Source organism: Rhinatrema bivittatum, chromosome 9 (assembly GCF_901001135.1).
Source record: "Rhinatrema bivittatum chromosome 9, aRhiBiv1.1, whole genome shotgun sequence".
NCBI classification, from domain to species: Eukaryota; Metazoa; Chordata; class Amphibia; order Gymnophiona; family Rhinatrematidae; genus Rhinatrema; species Rhinatrema bivittatum.
In genome coordinates, this window is record NC_042623.1 from 88,018,915 (window position 1) to 88,040,513 (window position 21,599).

The 21,599-nt window shown below is 48.0% G+C and overlaps 1 protein-coding gene across 1 annotated transcript in view; it reads right to left on the reverse strand.

Moving 5' to 3' along the window:
- The window catches only part of CFTR (CF transmembrane conductance regulator), a 575,903-nt gene that overhangs the window by 513,170 nt on the left and 41,134 nt on the right, over positions 1–21,599 (reverse strand). Inside the window, exon 2 of the mRNA XM_029615983.1 lies at positions 7,930–8,040. Coding sequence (XP_029471843.1) covers positions 7,930–8,040 — 111 coding nt within the window. The remainder of the gene's footprint in view (positions 1–7,929; positions 8,041–21,599) is intronic.

Below are 21,599 nucleotides of genomic sequence, written 5' to 3' on the forward strand. Positions count from 1 at the left end.
CTACATCCTTTAAGGCATCAACAAACTGGAGGACCTGCAGTATCTTATGTTGGGCATTTTCCTGCATCAGGAGTTGGAAAGGAAAGGCTTCCACCATGGCTCAGACAAAGCCCACAAAGATCAGGTCCTCTGGCGGGAACCGGCGCCTCTCCTCGACCCACCTGCAGTAAAATAGGGTTAGCCTGCCCCCTATGGCTTCTTCCCCCAGATGGGTCGGCTGATTCTCATTGTGAGGTGCGGCTGGGACCCGACCCCGAGCCGGTTCCCCTCTTGTTGTGCCTGGTCCGAAAGGACTGGTTCCTGGTCTGAGAACGAGGTGCTTGGTAGTGAGCCCTGTAAGGATTGAAGCATTGAGAGCTTCTACCTCTGGATGGTCTAGGAAAAGGGCGCTGGGTCCTCCTTGACCTGTCTTCCGGTAGACGGGGTAATGGAGATGCGCCCCATTTATTAGCCAGTTTCTCGAGGTCGCTGCTGAACAGGAGGGATCCCTTAAAGGGCATTCTTGTAAGGAGAGTCTTGGAGGAGGAGTCGGCCGACCAATTTCTTAGCCAGAGGTGTCTTCTGGCTGCCACTGAGGATGACACTCCCTTGGCTGCTGTACGGACTAGGTCAGAGGCAGCGTCAGTGAGGAACGAGAGGGCTGATTCCATTTCTTCTCCCAGGGTGTTGTTCCTGGCTTGTGATAAACAGGAGCGCGTCACCACGGTGCAGCAGGTCGCAATTCGTAGGGACATGGCTGCCACCTCAAAGGCTTGTTTCAGAATGGCGTCCATGCGCCGGTCATGTGCATCCTTGAGGGCCGCCCCTCCCTCCACCGGAATGGTGGTGCGCTTCACAATTGCGCTAACTATGGCGTCTACCATCGGGCTCGCCAGCAGCTCCTTGGTTGCCGGATCCAGGGGGTAAATGCTAGACAAAGCCTGACCCCCTTTGAATGAAGCCTCCGGCGCATTCCACTCCAGATCAATTAACTGCTGTGCTGCTTGTAGGAGGGGAAAATGGTGAGCCGTTTGACGCAGGCTCTCTAGCAGGGGGTTCATCATAGGTTCCCCTGGGGTGCCCTGGCCCGGGATAGCCAGCTCCGACAGGCATTGAGAGACCAGGTCTGGAAGATCCTCCTTAGGAAAGAAGCGTCTCATGGTTCGATACGGTTCTATCCCCGAGGGGAGTTCTCCCTCCTCAGGGGGCTCGCCATCTTCCTCAGAGTAATCAGAGTCCCCATAAGTGGGGCTTCCGGGTGGCGGGTGGCCATGCGTAGGTCTTGAGGGTCCCGGGGCAGGGTCATCCGGTACGTATGGGTCCGGTTGGGGATCAGACTGCATCTTGACGAAGGCATGAATCCCCTTGAATAATTCCACCCAGGAGAGTGAAGCAGGTTCTAGCCGTAGGGGCACCAGGTCTGTGGGGTTCCCTGGCTGCTCACCGCGGCCTGCTAGGTTCGGGGTGTTCCCTGAGGAACTGGCAGTCAAACTGGGCTAAGACCAGCCCTGGCCTGGAACTCCCAGGGCCTCCTCACATTGGGCACATAGGGAGTCTGCTTCCTCGCTCTGTGTGGCTCTGAGGTGGCATGCTGAGCAGAGGCGTAGAGCTCTTATGCCTGATTCTGGAGGTGCCGGCTCTGCGGCCGCATGGGCTCTCATACGCTCCATCGCGTCTGATCTCCTATCAATGAGCGCCTATCGACGAGCGCCTATCGACGTGCGGTTATCAGCGTGCGCCTATCAGCGTGCGCTTAGTAACGTGCTTAACAATGCGCTTAGCAATGTGCGCCTATCAAGCAATGGGTGCCCAAATATTTTCGGGCGTCTAACATACGCGCCCGTCGCCCCGCTTAGATCGAGGCGGCGAACCAGGGCAGATGGCGACGGCGAGCAGGCAGGCAAAATGGCGACCTCCTTGGCGGGCTGCCACGTAGGCAGACCCTGCTAATCCTCGCTCTTCGGAGACCAGTAAAGTAAAAATGTACACCTTACCTGATCTTCGGCGCTTCCCGGCTGCGACCTGAGCGGTCTCCGGCTGCAGGGGGAGAGGGTAAGTACCGTCACCGCCGCGCTCGAGGAAGTGCACCCGCTGCCTCTAAGCCGCGCCCGAACTCGTCTCGCTCGGGAGCTAAGTCCTCACCGGGACCGAGGCTGCCTCTATGCCGCGCCCGAGCCCTTCTCACTCGGGGGCTAGGTCCCTGCCGCGATCCGGCCACCGGACAGAGGCGCTTACCTCCGAGGGACCACGGAAATCACCTCGGGAAACTCAACTGGGGGAGGGACCCGAGGGTATCACCGCAGGAGTGCGGGGCTCGTCTTCAGGTAGGATTTCTTCTAAGAATTTAGTCGTTATAATTTTGGAAAAACGCTCAGCGAGCGTAAGGTAGCTCCAAACTGCTTTGGAGACGGAAATTACTAGGTTGCTGCACTTCCTGCAGGGGTATATGTACCACGTGCTGACGTCAGATCCGTCTCCAACTGCTAGCACGAGCACACTATACCCATTTGTAATGAGTCCATCTGCTACACACTAGGAAAATGTGTTTATTGTATGTAGTACTGACTGGTGGGAGGTCTGGGTGAACAAGGGAGAGTTCATGCTGAAGAACCAGGAAGGCCTTAGGCAAACTGGTGGACTAATTGGTAAACTGGTTAATTTCATTTACATGCACATGTTTTAAAATTGACTAAATTATGCACAGAAATCGGGATATATGCATGTATGTCCTATTTTACTTTCAAATGTAACATATATGCACGTTTATTTTTTAAATAAGTAGGAAAAATACATGAGTTCAATGCACTGATACATGTGGTTTCAATGTATTGCATGTATTCGTGCATAAGCATACATGTGTATATATATTGCAGGATAAAGATATGCATATTTTATAACGCATGCATATGTGATACCTACAGGTTTTAAAATATTATGGTAAAAATGTGCGGCCATATATGCACCTATATGCCACCATGCACAGTTGTTCGAAAGTTATCCTCCTGGCTCTAATGCAACAAAAAATATATATTTAAACATGTTATTGCAGCTGCAGTAAATGGTATTATGGGCTCATATTTAATTAAGCAAAAGGGTGTGTGAAAGGGGGGAGGAGATGCTTAGCATTATTACTCTATTTACACAAGTGCACTTGCACAGTAAGTAAGTAGCAAGATATTTTCTGCAGGGTCAGTACTGCAGGAAATATAGCACCAATAGGGAGGTTAGCATTATAGACAGATCACACAAGCAAAAGGGTGTTTTCAGTACTGATGGGCTGATTTTGGCAAACTAAGGCAGGATAGATAAAGGAAACAGAAAGGGAGGAATCTGCATCCTATATCCTGCTCAAAAGGAGCATGTCTGGTCACATCCTGACTTTTCACTGGCATCCAGGCCCCGGTTCTTCACTCCATTTTGCATAAGGGTGAGCCGCACAGTCTCGCTGTATCACTGCTATCACCACCACTATACCGATTACCACTGGAATGGCTTCAGATCAAATCCAGAGCGTACCCAGGAATGCTGGCTGCTACTACCAGGAAGAGAGGGGGTAAAGAGGATGATGGCAAAGCCAGAGCATAAAAGCAGAAAAAATATAAATCCATTACTTCTCTTTAATCTGCCAAATTTTTTTTTTTACCAAATTAGAGCATTGGTTCCTAAATGTGCTAACCATTTTGGCCATGATCCAGGGATATTGTCCATCAGGACGGCAACCTCATCTTTTGTTTCTGCTAGTATATTGCCCTCAAGACACTAGTAGCCACTGAATGCACTTCTTGTTGTTACTTAAATCAAAGCTTGATAAATCCTGCGTGACAGGTTGCACCTAGAAATTGGTACCTGGAATTTTGTACCCCAATTGTCCCTGAATGCTGTTGCTACTATCCTTTTCTGGTCAACTCTGCACGGGTCTATGAGTTTGAACCGCATGGTGCACAAACTCCCACACTTAAGTCTCGCAAGCTCTGAGGCTGTGAGGTCAGCACTAGAGTTTGTGCATCTTGTGGGTGAAACTTGCTAAGAGCTGTCTGGTTCTGAACAGAAAAGGACAGCTGCTCTGAGGAGTAGGGGTGGCAGCAGCTGCAACTGTGGTGACTTCATATGGAGGGGGTGGCAAACAGCAAGGTGAGGGGGAGGATTGGCTGATTTAAACTGACTAGGAGGTTGTGGAAGCCTAAAGTTGGCTAATTGGGCTGGTAGGCTGGAATGACGGGGGCCGACTGAAACTGGCAAGTTGGGGTGACAGGCTTGGAGTGGATGGTTGGCTGGGTTACTAGAGGAGTGAGGATGACTGGCAGGCAGTGGGGATAGGAGGCTGAGACTGGTAAGGACAAGGGATGGTTAAAGGAGAGAGGAACACTAATGGAGACAAAGAGATTTGAGAAGGAGACTGGTAGAGGTGAGGAAGGGGGACTGAGAAAGGGAACATAAGAACATAAGAAATTGCCATGCTGGGTCAGATCAAGGGTCCATCAAGCCCAGCATCCTGTTTCCAACAGAGGCCAAAACCAGGCCACAAGAACCTGGCAATTACCCAAACACTAAGAAGAACCCATGCTCCCTGTTTCTTATTTGGAGGCAGCGAAGAATACACACCTTGGGACAGCTATGGGGAAAGGATAGCGTATTAGCATTCTCGCATCTACAGGAGCGATTCCAGCTTCCGAATTCTGCTATACACTCTTTCCTCCAATTAACCCATTTTATGAGGCGGGAACTTATTCAGATTGAGCTTCAAAAGGGGAGATCACAATTGGAAGGATGGTGTGCCTATGCTGATCGGCTTAAAGGAGGGCTGTCCAAAATTTATAATACACTTCAAGGGTCTCTAACTGGTCTTCCTCCGTACACCAACAAATGGGAGGAGGAGTTGGGGCAGCAGTTTACTGTTGAGGACTGGGATCAAATATTTTCTTGTACTAAGCGCTGTTCTGTATCCACTTCCTTGACTGAAAATGGGTATAAGGTAATGTTTCGTTGGCATCTTACTCCGCTGCGCTTATATAAGGCACAAATATGTAGTGATGCGCTATGTTGGAAGTTATGTGGTCAAGTTGGGACTTTCTTACACCTTTGGTGGTCCTGCCCCAAAGTACAGAGACTATGGCAAGATTTGTCTGATATTATTTTCAGCTCATTGAAGCGCAGGATTGAACTGTCTCCAGCCATTTGTCTTCTTAATACACCTGTGGAGGGTTCCAAATATGACAGCATTCTCGTTAATCAATATTGTATTGGAGTTCGTTGCCTGGTGGCGGCGACATGGAAGCAATCATTGGTACCTTCCAAAGCTGCTTTACTCCACAAATTAGACACAATGAGTACAATGTACAACATTACAGCACAACGACACAGGAGGCTACCTGGATACCACAAGATTTGGAAGCCATACCTTACATGGCGGTCAGAAGCTTCCATACATTCGCCAATGTCTACTCCATAACTTTTATGATCTGTTTATGTGAGAACTGTTCTATTGGACTTTGCGCGACTTTCAGGGGGAGGGGGAATGGGGCAACCTTATCCAAACGACGATTTCTATATATATATATCTGATGCTTCTCAGCTTAACCTTCTTATTGATAATGATAGGTCCGCCCAGTATGTAAGGTTCTCTCTGGTCCCGTCACTCGATTCATAGGTCATTTCATATATATTTTCTGTATGCCAATTACACGCTTTTTGTGCTTGTATACCTTCTTCTTGTGCGAATGTTGTTCACATGGTTACTGTGTTTGTATACACTCTTCTTTTGTTCATGGTCATAATTAAAATTTACATTACAAAAAAAAAAAAGAAGAACCCATGCTACTGATGCAATTAATAGCAGTGGCTAATCCCTAAGTATAATTGATTAATAGCCATTAATGGACTTCTCCTCCAAGAACTTATCCAAACCTTTTTTGAACCCAGCTACACTAACTGCACTAACCACCTCCTCTGGCAACAAAGTCTAGAGCTTTATTGTGCGTTGAGTGAAAAAGAATTTTCTCCGATTAGTCTTAAATGTGTTACTTGCTAACTTCATGGAATGCCCCCTAGTCCTTCTATTATTCGAAAGTGTAAATAACTGAGTCACATCTACTCGTTCAAGACCTCTCAGCATCTTAAAGACCTCTATCATATCCCCCCTCAGCCGTCTCTTCTCCAAGCTGAACAGCCCTAACCTCTTCAGCCTTTCCTCATAGGGGAGCTGTTCCATCCCCTTTATCATTTTGGTTGCCCTTCTCTGTACCTTCTCCATCGCAACTATATCTTTTTTGAGATACAGCGACCAGAATAGTACACAGTATTCAAGGTGCGGTCTCACCATGGAGCGATACAGAGGCATTATGACATTTTCCGTTCTATTAACCATTCCCTTCCTAATAATTCATAACATTCTGTTTGTTTTTTTGACTGCTGCAGCACACTGAGCCGACGATTTTAAAGTATTATCCACTATGATGCCTAGATCTTTTTCCTGGGTGGTAGCTCCTAATATGGAACCTAACATCGTGTAACTACAGCAAGGGTTATTTTTCCCTATATGCAACACCTTGCACTTGTCCACATTAAATTTCATCTGCCATTTGGATGCCCAATCTTCCAGTCTTGCTAGGTCCTCCTGTAATGTATCACAGTCTGCTTGTGATTTAACTACTCTGAATAATTTTGTATCATCAGCAAATTTGATAACCTCACTCGTCGTATTCCTTTCCAGATCATTTATATATATATTGAAAAGCACCGGTCCAAGTACAGATCCCTGAGTCACTCCACTGTTTACCCTTTTCCACTGAGAAAATTGACCATTTAATCCTACTCTCTGTTTCCTGTCTTTTAACCAGTTTGTAATCCACGAAAGGACATCGCCTCCTATCCCATGACTTTTTAGTTTTCGTAGAAGCCTCTCATGAGGGACTTTGTCAAACGCCTTCTGAAAATCCAAATACACTACATCTATCGGTTCACCTTTATCCACGTGTTTATTAACCCCTTCAAAAAAATGAAGCAGATTTGTTAGGCAAGACTTCCCTTGGGTAAATCCATGTTGACTGTGAGGATGAGGTGGAGGGGTTGAAAGAGAAAGAGAGGAAACAGGGTGGGGAAATTGAGAAAAATTGCTGGGACAGGGTGGAGGATTGAGAAAGAGTGGAGGATTAAAAGGGTTTGAGAGAGAGAGATAGTACTGGGAAAGGGGGGGGGATGAGAAAAAAACTGGATAAGGGTGTGACAAATATATATGATAGACTATTGGAGACAGGGTAAGTGATGAAAAAGACAGGAGACAAAGTGGGGAGATATATGAGAGAGAAAAAGAAAAAAAGAGCAAGAAGGAGAGCAATAATGGGGGTGATGGGGAGATTGAGAGAGCAACCTTGACCACAATGATAGGTGAAGCAATGAGACAATCATCTCACTTAAGTTTAAAGACAGGTACGTCATAAGTTCTTTAAATGAAAATAAATCAAATCAGGCGCAGCTATCAGAGGAGTGCCAGTACACTGCCGATAACACATTTGCCAAGGGGTGCTGCTGGCCGTGTGCTCCTGCCTGTGCTTTGCAACACTGAATTAAAGAGCTCATTTACTAAACGTTTTTCTTCATAGACACAGAATGGGAAATCGGCCTTAATAAATCAAGCCCTAAAATAGAATCGGCAAGCTTCGAAGGGCAAATTCTCTTCTCCCTTTCTCCTGCACCTCCTCCCACCCCCACTCTTCAAATTCAGTGGGGACAACTTGGAGGTTGGTAGGGAAGAGCTGAAAGAGCTCTCAGTTGCTGGCTCCTAATTTTTTTGGGCTGGCTCCTATATCCAAAGAAAATGTGTCAAGGCCTGAAGTAAACTGTTATTATAGTAATAAACTGAGGTGGTGCATCCACTTCACACCATCTCTCCTGGGCAAGGAATTCTCTGCCAGACCAGAGGGCTGTGCCTGTGTCAATAAAACTTCACCTTACCTTTCTAATCTCTCCGAAAGTGTATCTGCAGAATCAGCAGAAGGGACCTGATAAATGTCTGTCAGTTCCAAACGTTGCCTGTAGCCCTTTTTCAAAATAGGTTTCGTCCATCTGAAAAAAATTAAAAAAAACATGTAATTATAAGTAGGACAGATACATTAAGATTCAAACAGGCACTCTTAGAATAAGAGTAAGATACTCCCTGCATTGCAAAGATCATAATGACTGTATCAATTAGACTGCTAGTAAAATCTGGTTACAGGCATGAAATCAAGTGACAAACTGCAGCATTTCAAAATACTATATGCTTCTTAGTATTACCTTTCTAAGTTTCCTGAGGTTTTTGTATGTGCTGTAAGAAAATGTTGGTAATAGGGCAACAACCTGGGTCAATCATTTCCAATTTTATATGGTACAATACAACAAAAGGAAGAAATACCAGATTGTAGATTTATCTGTCATAAACTTAGCATTTGGTTTGATTAATCTAGAGTCTGGTCAGTTGATATGTCCCTCTGATAAAAGTATGTTTGCTTTTCCAATGAACTTCATAATCCTAATCTCATCAAGCTTTGCTTATCCATGGTTGGACAATATTAAAGCATTTAAATTGCAAGTACAACCTGGATTACTGGCTGGCATTTGATGAACTCTGCTGGAAGGATGCCTGCGGTGTTGTCAGAATCTTACTGCTAACTGTGGATGTTATTACAGGCACTGGGACAGGCAAGTCAGATTCAAAGATGCACGATCGGAGGAAAGGAAAGAAAAGAAGGGAAACCAATATGACCTCCTCCATCTAATGACTCGTTAGTAACAAACTAAGGGCCAGATTTATTAAGGCTTTTCTCCCATTTTGCATCTATGGGAAAAATCCTTAGTGAATCAGGTACTAAACTCTTACAAGCGAGATGGCTTATAAAGATATAGGGGACAATTTTCATTAAGCCAGCCAGTGGCAAGATATGCAGGTACTTTTGAACCCATGGCACTTGTAGCAAATTTCAAAGGGAAACTACTCAGGTAGGTTTGTAAATTTGCTATGAATTATGCAGGTAGAAAAGAACCTGCATGTCTTGCCCTTGTGCTCTCTGCAGGCGGTGTAATACAGGAAGAACTATGTATGTCTATTTGAAAATTTTTACCCGGGTAAAAAACATTTTACTCACATTAATTGGCTATCTGAATATTGCCCTCCCACAACAAGGCTAAAGGTTTCCAGCTCCTTTCGTGGCAATGTGTACTTTTGACTGCACTGAGAGGATGTGTTCCTGAGAACACCTTTAGATCAAGGGAAGAAAAATTTCCTTTGTGTCGGCATTTTCAAATCCTTTTGCATTCTTTTCCAGCAAGTGACTGCACATACTTGTACCTGGAACAAGTTTCAAAGCGAACGTGTGTAGATACTTTCACTTGGAAAATTGGTGCAAAGCCCATGGGTAAAACGTATGCACAGTTTTTGTCCCAATGCAGTCAATGCTCATAGTTTACAATCCTCACCCCTATCCCATTAACCCAAGACTACCTCCTGAAATGCCTTTTTTTTTTGCTTACCAATTATATATAGTTAGGTACCTTCATTTTCAGTTTATTTTATTTTTTACTGGAAATGTATCCATTTTTATTACAAGATATTTACCCACAAAAAGGATATCATTTTTTCCACTGATCTCTCATGTTTTTGTTCAATGCAGATAAATATCCAAGAAAAATAAAATAAAAAACAAAAGCCCTGATATATAGCCAAACATGTTGCGCTCCCGCTCGCGGGCTGAGCCGCAAGCAGTCGCTTACCTTGCGGCCCGGAGACTGCCATCGTGCCTGTGCGGCAGGAGCCACCCCTGGACCTTCCAGGGCAGCGGAGCCACTGCCAACTTCCTTCACGGCAGGGGGCCGAACTCTGCCTCTTCTCTTCACCGCGGCAGGGAGCCGCGGACTTCGGTCCCCCTCAGCGGCAAGGGGCCGCTGGCATCGCCGTCTCCCGGCAGGCCCGGAGGCCTGCTCCGCAGCGGCATGGACGCCGCCATCGCTCCGCCCCTAGGGACGAGCCCACGTCTCTCTTCATTATTTAAAGGGCCCACAGCCGGATCTGCCCCAGGCACCACCTTTGGACTCCTTCATGGGCGTCTCCAGCTGAGCCCTATATCAGGGCTCCTCCGTCACTTCTCCCTTGGCTTGGCAAGGGGCTAATCCTCCTTAGGACTCCTCACTTCCTGCTCCTACCTGGCATTTCCTTGTCTTCATGGGATCCCTCGTTGTTCATATTCCTGGTCTCTGCTGATGTCTCTTCTGTTCCTGATGTGTCCAGTGGTTCCTGTCGTCTGCCATGTCTCCAGATATCCTGATGTTTTCCTTGTTAGCAGCCCATGCCTCTGGAGGTCCTTTGCTTTTAAAGTTCCAAGTTCCGAGTTCCAATTTCTAATCCTGAGCCTTGTATCCTGTCCGACCTCAGAGGGTCTTGGGTTTGCTTCTTCCTTGACCTGTGTCCTGAGTTTCCACATTCCAAGTTCCTCATCTAATTCTCCATGTTCCAAGTTCCTTGTTTGAGTCTCCAAGTTCCAAGTCTTTCGTCTGAGTTGATCCAATTTCCGAGTCTTGAATCCTGAGTCTTGAATCCTAAGTCTTGAATCGTGTTCCAATGTCCTCCGTGTCCTGATGTCCAGATGTTCACCAGTCCAGATGCCTGTCTGTCCTGATGTCCGTGAGTCCAGATGTCTTCCCCTTTTCCTGGGCTTGCCCCACTCCCCTCGTGATCCGCGACCAGCCGACCGGCTGTGTAGGGCGCGTAGGGGACAGTGTGGTCCGCGACTAGCCTGCTGGGTTGTGTAGGGCGCCTGAGGGACCTTGCTCGCCTGTCCATCTTCCTGTTCCTGGACTTCCTGAGGGGCTGTCGTCCGTCCTGTGCTTCTGTGCTGTTCTTCTCAGAGTGTCCATGAGCAGCAGGAGGCCCTGCGCTCTCTTGGATGTTCTGGACTTTTATTTGCCTGATTTTAGCTTGCCTTGCCTTGTTATGCCTTGCCTGGTCTCCGTCCCTGAGTCTTCAACTTCATCAGCTCGAGTCCTCGTCCTTCTTCAATACCTGAGTCTTCGTCTTCTTCAGCCCCAGAGTCCTCGTCCTTTGTCAGTACCTGAGTCTTCGTCTTCTTCAGCTCCAGAGTCTTTGTCTTCATCAGCACCTGAGTCTGTCCAGTACCTGTGGCCTTCGTCCGCCCTTGCCTCCCATCCAGCCTGCCGCCTTTGCCATTACCCAGCGGCAGGTCCGAAAGGGCTTGGAGTGGTCGGACTACTCAGAGACCAACCTTGCGTGGCAGGCCCCTCGGAGGCTGTGCAGTTCGGCGGGGGCCTGGGCTTCCAGTTTCCGCCCAGACGAGGCTCCGACTCACCTGCCTCGGCGCTTCCTCAGAGCTCCTTTCCCAGCTCGCCGAGGTCCAAGGGCACACTCCACTTGTCCCAACGCAATAAAACAGTTTCACTAAGCAGCTATGTTTATTCCTTTGGGGAGGAAGGAGACACCATATGCCTCCATTAGCAGCTGCAAAATTTTTATGTTAATTATTTCCACCATCCTTCTTGAGCCAAAGTGCAATATATGCTGCTGCACATGGTGGTAAATCCTGCAGAGCAGTACGAAGTGGCTGCATGATGTATGGGTAGGCCTGCTTGCGATTCTGTACAGAGGTTTGGCCTTGCCACCTTCCTTCTCATTCAGACACCAGTATCCATGTCACAAGTTTGATACACCAGGGCAGCAGTGATAACAGACTGTTAATAGTGGAGTCTGCCATCTGAGCACAGTTCATCCTCCTCAGTCATGTAGGCAGTGGTGACAACAGATCACCCTAAAAGTCAATCACTTGTACACTTCCAGATTCAGGTGTGGTTGGCTCTTGGGACCCTGTGCTGTAACCCTAGATTACACAGAAGAGGTCAGGTTCATATCACTCCTCCCACCAGTCAGATGGCATTGCATTGTACTCTTAACAAGCTTGCCTACTTCTATAGTGCTTCAAGAAAGGGAAGGAAGTCTCTGAAAGTTGGGGAATGACATGGGGTGACATTGGGTTTCTACACAAGTGTCAAAAATACATAGTGCCAGCCTTGCCTAGCAGTGATTAAGTTCATCAAGCAGTGTTTGTCTCACCAGATATATAGCATCGCTATCAGTATTGTTGGGAACTGATGTAAAACAAATAAATACATAAATAAACCTACTAACCCCAAATGCTATAAAGCTTGTGTTGATCGGTCAATAATGCTATATTCTAGGGATATTGAAAAAGCTTAATCAGATTAAAGTGGCATACTTTTACTTGTCGATGAAAATAGTGACAGCAATAGCAGTGGTGCTAATAATGAGGGAGACATCACTGATGGCAAGGTTGCTGGTATTGCACAGAGCAATTTTGTTAACAAGAGAATAGCATTATCCTGATTTCTAGGCCAGTTTTGTATTGTAACCCTGTAGTACTGATACTAACACCTCTTCTTCAGTGTATGAAATCTAAAAATGACTGCAAAGTACCTCTACAAAGAGGGTCAGACCTCAATACATTCATTTTTTATGGAATGATTAATTCTTATGTGCGTCTGTAATATGCTGGTATAAGATCTTCATTACAAGACATCCTGGATGTGTTCTTCTTTCTGTTTGGACTTCACTAAAAACTTAATTGCTGTGCTACTGCTCTTTGTTTGCAAAGCAAGCAGGTGTCCATTCATTATTTAGCTGAACCTGAGAGCATATCTGCACATTTTCCCACCATTTAGAAACACTGATATTCTTTATATGATGCTTTCCTACGTTAGTAGTAATAATGAAAATAGTTGTACATGTCAAGCAAGCTGGTTTTCTCCATTGTGTTTGCTAAAGATATCATAAATCATCTGCTAACTCAGACAGTATTTTTTGTTAACTTCCAATAACTTCTGATCCGTAGAAGAACTGAGTTTAAATTGTAACTTACATTTCATTCCAAAAACAGACATTTATTCAGACTTCCAGACTTATCAAACACATGCAATAAACTATCTCATGAAAGCGTCTGTTCAAAAAAGTGACTAGGATCAAAGGCAGTAGGCAAGGCCTGCTCTACAGTTGGGCAACCTGTCCCCCGACTTAGTGAACCACCATTCTCAAAGAGGGTCTGCTCCATCTGACTGGCCCTCTGTCGGATGTGATGCTGCAGCTAACTAGTGCCTGAGCATTGCATCAGACAGAAGGCTGCCCAGATGGAGCAGGCACCCTATCACTGCAAAGGAGAGAGCCAAGAGAGCCAACATCTTCAGAGGGAGGCCTCACACTCTCTCATGTCCACATCTTTAGAGGGGAACTTCTCTTCCCTCAAACAAGGTGCTACTGACCTAGGGTCAGACCTGCTGATAGGAGCCAAAGTAAAGACAGAATTCAAGCATGCTTGGGGAAGAATCCAAACATGCTTAGCTGTAGGTACAGGGAAGGAAGGGGGAAAAGACTACAGATAAAGTAAGAACTGTGACTGCACAGTATGCAGAAACAAATGGTCAGAATGGATGACAATGTGATCCTTATCTATCAACATCTATTTTTTGTTCTGCAGCAAATTGTTTTTACAGATTGCTGTGACAGTATCCTAATGAAAATCTACTTGCTCACAAAAATGTAGGCTACTCCAGTACTGCAGATAATGTATTAATATGCTATAAGGTATCTTTTAAAAGGTAGACAAATGTAGAAATGAGATGATTTCATGTTCTGTTAGGGGGTTTTCTGTGTGTGTGTATGCTGATGTGACAGCATGGCAATTGTATCAATGCTGTATGCTTGAGTCCATTTGGCTTTTCTACTTCACAGTCATATACAATTGCTTACAGATTTATTTTATCATATGTTCTAATTTCTATATTTCCTTCTGTTCTTCTCTATTACTGATTCTATTCATCCCCTTCATCATTTATATTCTCACTTTCCCTGTACTTAGTTAGTGGTTAGGATATCCTCTGTCATTAGTCAGACAGGTTTTAAGAGAGAATTTTAAGTACATGTTGTGGTATGTCATTTCTCTTCCTTTGCAGCTCCACCACAACATGCTGCTACCTGAATGCAAAAGGAAAGAGAAAGCAGGGATCCTATCCAGCTCTGCATTAGCAGTAACCATGAGATTTAGAATAAGTCTAGCAACATCACACCTTCTGATCTAGAGGTTGGCTCTGCAGCAAAGAGACCAAGAATTCAAGTTGTAAAAAACTGTAAATAAATCTTTTTTATTTTATTATCTGATGCCTGTAACTTCATGTTTGTCAGAAAAGCTATGTGGTGATGTGTGCATGGTATTATGAAGGGGTGTGAGTGAAATATGTTTGAAGTAGCTTGTGTGCTAGAACAATGTGTTGTGATCGGTGAAGTGGACCCTTAGTCCAACGATGACTGATTAGGCCACCGTCGGTAGGCGAGGCCGGTCCTCGGAGTTGCAGGTAGAAACAATGAAGATCTGGATGCAGGCGCCCCCTGCAGGTCGTGTAATCCAGATGCTGGCGCCTCCAGCAGGTCGAGGAGCAAACCCCGAGGAACACTTAAGGAAGTTCAGTCCAATATTCGAGAGCCAGAGGTGTCCACAGCCAGGCCAAGGGTCGAAAGCCAGAAGGGTTCACAGCCAGTCCAGGTGTCAAGAGCCAGAGGTATCCGCAGCCAGTCCAAGGGTCGAAAGCCAGAAGGGTTCACAGCCAGTCCAGGTGTCAAGAGCCAGAGGTATCCGCAGCCAGTCCAAGGGTCGAAAGCCAGAAGGGTTCACAGCCAGTCCAGGTGTCAAGAGCCAGAGGTATCCGCAGCCAGTCCAAGGGTCGAAAGCCAGAAGGGTTAACAGCCAGTCCAGGGGTCAAGAGCCAGAGAAGGTACGTTGCCAAGCCAGGGATCGAGGAACCAGAAGTAACGTTAGCCGGACCAGGAATCAGCGCAGACAGACGAACAGGAATCAGGAACCAAGCAACTCAGGAGCCAAGAAGTCAAGGCAAGGTCTGAGGGCACAGACCTTGCTTAAATAGTCCCAGCCAATCAGGAAGCCGCAGGAAGACGCTGACTCACATCCTGTGAGTATTCCTTAAAGGCAGAGCCAGAGCCGCCCGCGCGGCCCTAGCAGCAGGTCAAGGGGCGGAGCCAAGCCGCGCGGAGAAGACGCCGCGGCCATGTTGGGGAAGCTGCTGCTGACGAGCCTCGTCAGCGTCGACGCTCCGTTCGGCCCCTGGGGACAGCGGTAGGTCCCGGTCGTGGCAAGCCGCGGCCGGTATTCATAACAGTACCCCCTCCTTTAGGCCTCCCCCTAGAAGGACTGGGCTTCTCCGGGTGGTCGGCGTGAAAAGCACGAAGAAGATCCTTGTCCAGAATATTAGCAGCAGGTTCCCAGGAGTTCTCCTCCGGCCCAAATCCGTCCCATGCCAGAAGGTACTCCCATCGGCGGCCACGTCTCCGAACATTGAGGACTTCCCGGACTTGATACGTCGCGTCGGGCTCCAGCTGGACGCGGGAGGACACAGGAACCTTCCGAGACGGCCAGCTGAGGAGCAGCGGTTTCAACAGGGAGACATGAAATCTGTTGTGGATGCGAAGAGAAGGAGGCAAGCGGAGCTGGTAAGTGACGGGCCCAACTTGCTGAGTCACAGGAAAAGGACCGATATACCGAGGTGCCAAACGCATAGAAGGAACCTTCAAACGAATATGTCGGGTGCTAAGCCACACCTTATCGCCAGGACCAAAGTGAGGAGCCGGTCTCCGATGCCGATCCGCAAAGTCCTTAGCCTTCCGTGCAGCAGAGCAGAGCATGTGGCGAGTGCGGACCCATAGGCGTCGGAACTGGGAGGCGGTGAGCTGAGCCGCCGGGGAGGGTACCGCCAAGGGCAGAGGCACCGGCGGCGTGGGTTGATAGCCAAAAACAACTTGAAAAGGAGAGGATCCAGTGGAGGAGCAGGAATGAAAGTTATGGGAAAACTCCGCCCACGGCAACAAGGCGGCCCAGTCATCCTGGCGGGCATTGACATACGACCGTAGAAACTGCTTGAGAGAGCGATTGGTACGCTCAACCTGGCCATTGGCTTGAGGATGGAAGGCGGTGGTGAAATCCAGCGCGATACGAAATTTGGCACACAGACTCCGCCAATAACGAGCGGTGAATTGGGGACCGCGATCGGAGGCAATGTGCAGAGGTAGGCCATGAAGGCGGAAGACATGAGACATAAACAGCTGAGCCAAACGAGGAGCAGAGGGGAGGGCGGGCAGGGGTGTGAAATGAGCCATCTTAGAGAACCGATCAATCACCACCCAGATAACCGTGTGTCCATCAGAAGCAGGCAGGTCAACCACAAAGTCGGTGGAGAGATGAGTCCAAGGTTTGGTTGGTACTGGTAGCGGTTGTAGTAGTCCCCACGGCTTCCCCACAGGACTTTTATGCTGGGCACAAACGGGACAGGAATCTACATATGCTCGAATGTCTTTGCACATCCCCGGCCACCAGTAAAAGCGTCGAAGGAGGTCCTGTGTTCTCTTACGGCCCGGATGTCCAGCAAATTGGGAATCATGACCCCATTTCAGTACCCGGTTGCGGAGTCTGCTGGGAACCACGGTTTTCCCCATTGGAACCGAAAAGGTAGCTGCAAGAACAATACGGGCCGGGTCGATGATATGCTGTAGGACGTCCTCACCATCCTCACAGATGAAAGACCGGGATAGCGCGTCCGCCTTGATATTCTTGCTTGCAGGTCGATACCGGAGTTCAAAATCAAAGCGAGAAAAAAAAAGTGCCCAGCGAGCTTGTCGCGGGTTAAGACGTTGGGCTTGTTGTAGGTAAGTCAGATTCTTATGGTCCGTAAAGATAGTGGTTCTGTGCTGGGCCCCCTCCAGCCATTGTCGCCATTCTTCCAAAGCAAGTTTAATGGCCAGTAATTCTTTGTCGCCAATAGCATAGTTGCGCTCCGCAGAAGAGAATTTTCTAGAAAAATACGAGCAGGGATGAGACGTACCTTTGGCATCTGTCTGGCTTAAAACTGCTCCGACTCCCTCGGTGGAGGCATCGACTTCAACTGTAAATGAGCGACTTGGGTCAGGATGGCGAAGACAGGGTTGCCGTAAGAAGGAATCCTTAAGAGCCTGAAAAGCGTCTACTGCGGCAGTGGGCCAGTTAGTGATATTAGCTCCTTTACGTGTGAGTGCAGTGAGTGGTGCAGATAATTGTGAAAAGTTCTTAATAAAATGACGGTAGTAATTGGCAAAACCAAGAAATCTCTGCAAGGCTTTAAGCCCCTTCGGTTGAGCCCAGTCCTGTATGCTTTTTATTTTTGTAGGGTCCATTTGGAAACCTCGGTTAGAAATAATGTAACCCAGGAACGGCAAAGACTTAGTTTCAAATATACATTTTTCCAGTTTAGCATACAACTGATGGTCCCGGAGTCTTTGTAATACTTGCAGCACGTGTTGACGATGAGTAGGTAAGTCCTTGGAGAAAATCAAAATGTCATCAAGATATACCACCACGCAAGTATGTAACAGGTCTCTGAAAATTTCATTAATAAAATTTTGAAAAACTGCAGGAGCATTAGTTAACCCAAACGGCATTACCAAATATTCATAATGTCCGTCTCTGGTGTTGAACGCGGTTTTCCATTCATCCCCTTCTAGTATTCGAACCAAATTGTACGCACCACGGAGATCCAGTTTGGAAAAAACTTGAGCTCCTTGCAGACGGTCAAATAATTCCGCAATGAGAGGCAAGGGATACCGATCTTTAATAGTAATAGCATTGAGACCCCTATAATCGATGCAAGGGCGTAAAGTCCCGTCTTTTTTTTCCACAAAGAAAAAACCAGCCCCCGCAGGCGAGGTGGATCGTCGAATAAATCCTTTTTGCAGATTGTCCTGAATATATTCAGTCATGGCTCGAGTTTCGGCAACAGACAGAGGATAGACGCGCCCACGCGGTGGTGCGGAACCAGGCACCAACTTGATTGTGCAGTCGAACGTCCGGTGAGGAGGCAAGGTATCGGCTGCTTTTTTAGAGAATACATCTGCAAATTGTTTATATGGAGGGGGCAGTTCCCCCAGAGTCGAGGCACAGATATAGTTGGAAGCGGAACTAGGGTCCTTCAAACAAGTCCCGGGACATTCAGGGCCCCATTGTGTTAGTCGTAAGGAAGTCCAATCAAATTGGGGATTGTGGCGTTGTAACCAAGGTATGCCTAATACCACAGGATGGATAGCTCTCTCCAAGACATAGAACGTGATTTGTTCAGAATGGTCCGGTGCAATGAAACAATCCATAGGCTCTGTTTGATGCGTAATCCTGCCGGGTAAAGGTTCCCCGTGAATGGAGGAAAGGACTAGAGGCGTTTGACAAGGTCGGACTGGAATCCGGAGTTCATCCACCAGGTTTTGCAGGATGAAATCTCCTCCGGCTCCAGAATCCACCAGAGCCAAGGTGGTAAATCCACGTCCGTTTATATGAAGCGTTACTGGTAGAGTGAGTGGGGGTTTTGGAGAGGAAATGCCCAGGGAAACGCCCCCCAAAGTCCCTAGGCCTTGAAGTTTCCCGGACGAATAGGGCAGGTAGCTAGGCGATGTCCGGAACCACCACAGTACAGGCAGAGCCCGGATCTACGTCGTCTCAGACGTTCCTCCGGAGTCAACGGGCCCCTTCCGAGCTGCATAGGTTCGTCCCTGGGAACCTCACAGGTAGGAGTCTCTCGAGGAGTTGAAGTGTTGGGTGGCAGGGCCTGGGAAAATGTAGGCCGTCTTCTCCAGTTACCACCCTCACGTGCTCTTTCTTGAAGTCTACGGTCGATCCTCGTGGCCAATTCAATGGTGCTATTCAAAGAAGCCGGAAGTTCTCGGGCGGCCAACTCGTCTTTGATCTTAGCAGACAGTCCTTCTAAATAAATTGTCCGAAGAACACTCTCATCCCAATGGAGTTCATTGGCTAACGTGCGGAAATCAATATTGTAATCCGTGAGAGACTTCCCTCCTTGACGTAGATGGAGTAGATCAGTGGCGGCAGCAGCTTGCTTCCCAGGTTCCTCGAAGGTAGTCCGAAATAGCTCCATGAATTGAGGGTAATTCTGCAACACTGGATCTGATCGTTGCCATAAAGGAGAAGCCCAGGTGAGGGCCTTGCCTTCCAACAGGGACAGAATGTAAGTGGTCTTGGTGATGTCATCCGGAAAGAATGGTGACTGCAGTCGGAAATGCATCGTGCATTGGTCTAAAAACCCCAGACAAAGACGAGGATCTCCGGCGTATCTTGGAGGTGCAGGAAGTGGAAGGACTGGACGGAGGTTGCTCGGTACTGGAAGTGAAGCAGGTGTGACCCGTGAGGCTGTGGCGGATACACCAGGCTGGCTGGCCACCACCGCATCAAGCCGGGCGTTGAGCCGCTCCATGGAGGCAGCCATGGATTCGAGCATACTCTGTTGCTCCATAATTTTCTGAGCCAGGCCGGGAATGGCTCGTAAGGCTGAGGCCTCTGCCGGGTCCATGGCCTTGACTTACTGTTGTGATCGGTGAAGTGGACCCTTAGTCCAACGATGACTGATTAGGCCACCGTCGGTAGGCGAGGCCGGTCCTCGGAGTTGCAGGTAGAAACAATGAAGATCTGGATGCAGGCGCCCCCTGCAGGTCGTGTAATCCAGATGCTGGCGCCTCCAGCAGGTCGAGGAGCAAACCCCGAGGAACACTTAAGGAAGTTCAGTCCAATATTCGAGAGCCAGAGGTGTCCACAGCCAGGCCAAGGGTCGAAAGCCAGAAGGGTTCACAGCCAGTCCAGGTGTCAAGAGCCAGAGGTATCCGCAGCCAGTCCAAGGGTCAAAAGCCAGAAGGGTTCACAGCCAGTCCAGGTGTCAAGAGCCAGAGGTATCCGCAGCCAGCCAAAGGGTCGAAAGCCAGAAGGGTTAACAGCCAGTCCAGGGGTCAAGAGCCAGAGAAGGTACGTTGCCAAGCCAGGGATCGAGGAACCAGAAGTAACGTTAGCCGGACCAGGAATCAGCGCAGACAGACGAACAGGAATCAGGAACCAAGCAACTCAGGAGCCAAGAAGTCAAGGCAAGGTCTGAGGGCACAGACCTTGCTTAAATAGTCCCAGCCAATCAGGAAGCCGCAGGAAGACGCTGACTCACATCCTGTGAGTATTCCTTAAAGGCAGAGCCAGAGCCGCCCGCGCGGCCCTAGCAGCAGGTCAGGGGGCGGAGCCAAGCCGCGCGGAGAAGACGCCGCGGCCATGTTGGGGAAGCTGCTGCTGACGAGCCTCGTCAGCGTCGACGCTCCGTTCGGCCCCTGGGGACAGCGGTAGGTCCCGGTCGTGGCAAGCCGCGGCCGGTATTCATAACACAATGACTATGTAATAGTGCTACTTGTGGCTTGTAAGTAATCTATGTGAGTCATGCTTGCTAATATAGCTGTACAATATACCAGCACTGTATAACACAGTTGTGCACAAAAGTTTAGTCACCCCTGTTCAAATTATATGTTTTAATGAATCTCCATGTGAACAGAGGCTGACACAACCTCTACAAAGCAAGAAGTTAAAACACAACATCTTTCTGCAATTGTTAATGCAAAATTACTATTTATTGGCTGATTTTAAAAGATTAAGTATAATTAAATAATGAATATGGTATGTGCAAAAGTTTGGACATCTTTTCAGTCAGTACTTTGTTACAAGTGCTTTGACAGAAATAACAGCTTCCAAACATTTCTTGTAGCCAGCTAAGAGTCTTCCAACTGTTGTTTTTGAAAAATTTTCCGCTGTTCCTTGCAGATCTCTTCTAGCTCAGAAATATTCTTTGGTCTCCTTGCATGCACTACCTGTTTGAGATCTCCCCACAGATTTTCAGTAATATTCAAGTGTGGGGACTGTGAAGGCCATTCCAAAACCTTTATTTTTCTTTCCTGTAAGTATTTCATACTTGATTTTGAGGTGTTTTAGATTTTTGTCTTGCTGAACTATCCAACCTCTTTTCAGTTTCAATTTCTTCAATGACTGGGACAGTAGCTTCTAGGATATGTTGATATTTAGTTGAATCCATTCTTCCTTCCACCTATACAACATTTCCTGTGCCACTGGCTGCTGTTGCGTCCTTGAACCCTTGGCCTGAGGTGGTATTGGCACCACCTGTGGGGGGAACCAGGCCAGATGGAAAGCAGAGGCCAGCTGGAGTTTCACCACTACCAGCCCACGTTCCCTGCAGGTTGAGCCCTGGGGTACTAGGGCTGGCTGGTCTAAGGTGGGCCTCTGCGTGGATGATCCCAGGGAGTTGGCGACCAGGAGAGAGAGGCCTGAGGCCGAAGCCAAGAACGGAGTTAGATCCAGTCCAATGGGCCAGGCGAGTGGCGGAGTGTGAGGCAAGTGGCGTAGTCAGGTCCGGTCCAGAGGTCAGAGGCAGGCAGCAGAATGCGTGGTCAGGTCTGGTCCAGAGGTCAGGCAGGAGGTCCATCCGAGGAAGCAAGGGACAAGCGGGAACTGGAACAAGGAGATCCAGAGCAGAAGCAGAGGCTGGAGAAGGGTGCAGGAACAGGAACTGGAACAGCAACTCAGGAACTTGAGCAAACAAGAGCGAGGAGACCCATTGCCAAGGCAAGCTCTGACTGTCAGAGCTTGCCTTATATACTCAAGGCTGGCAACGTCAGCACCAGGGGCCGTGGGAACTTTTCCTGCCATGGC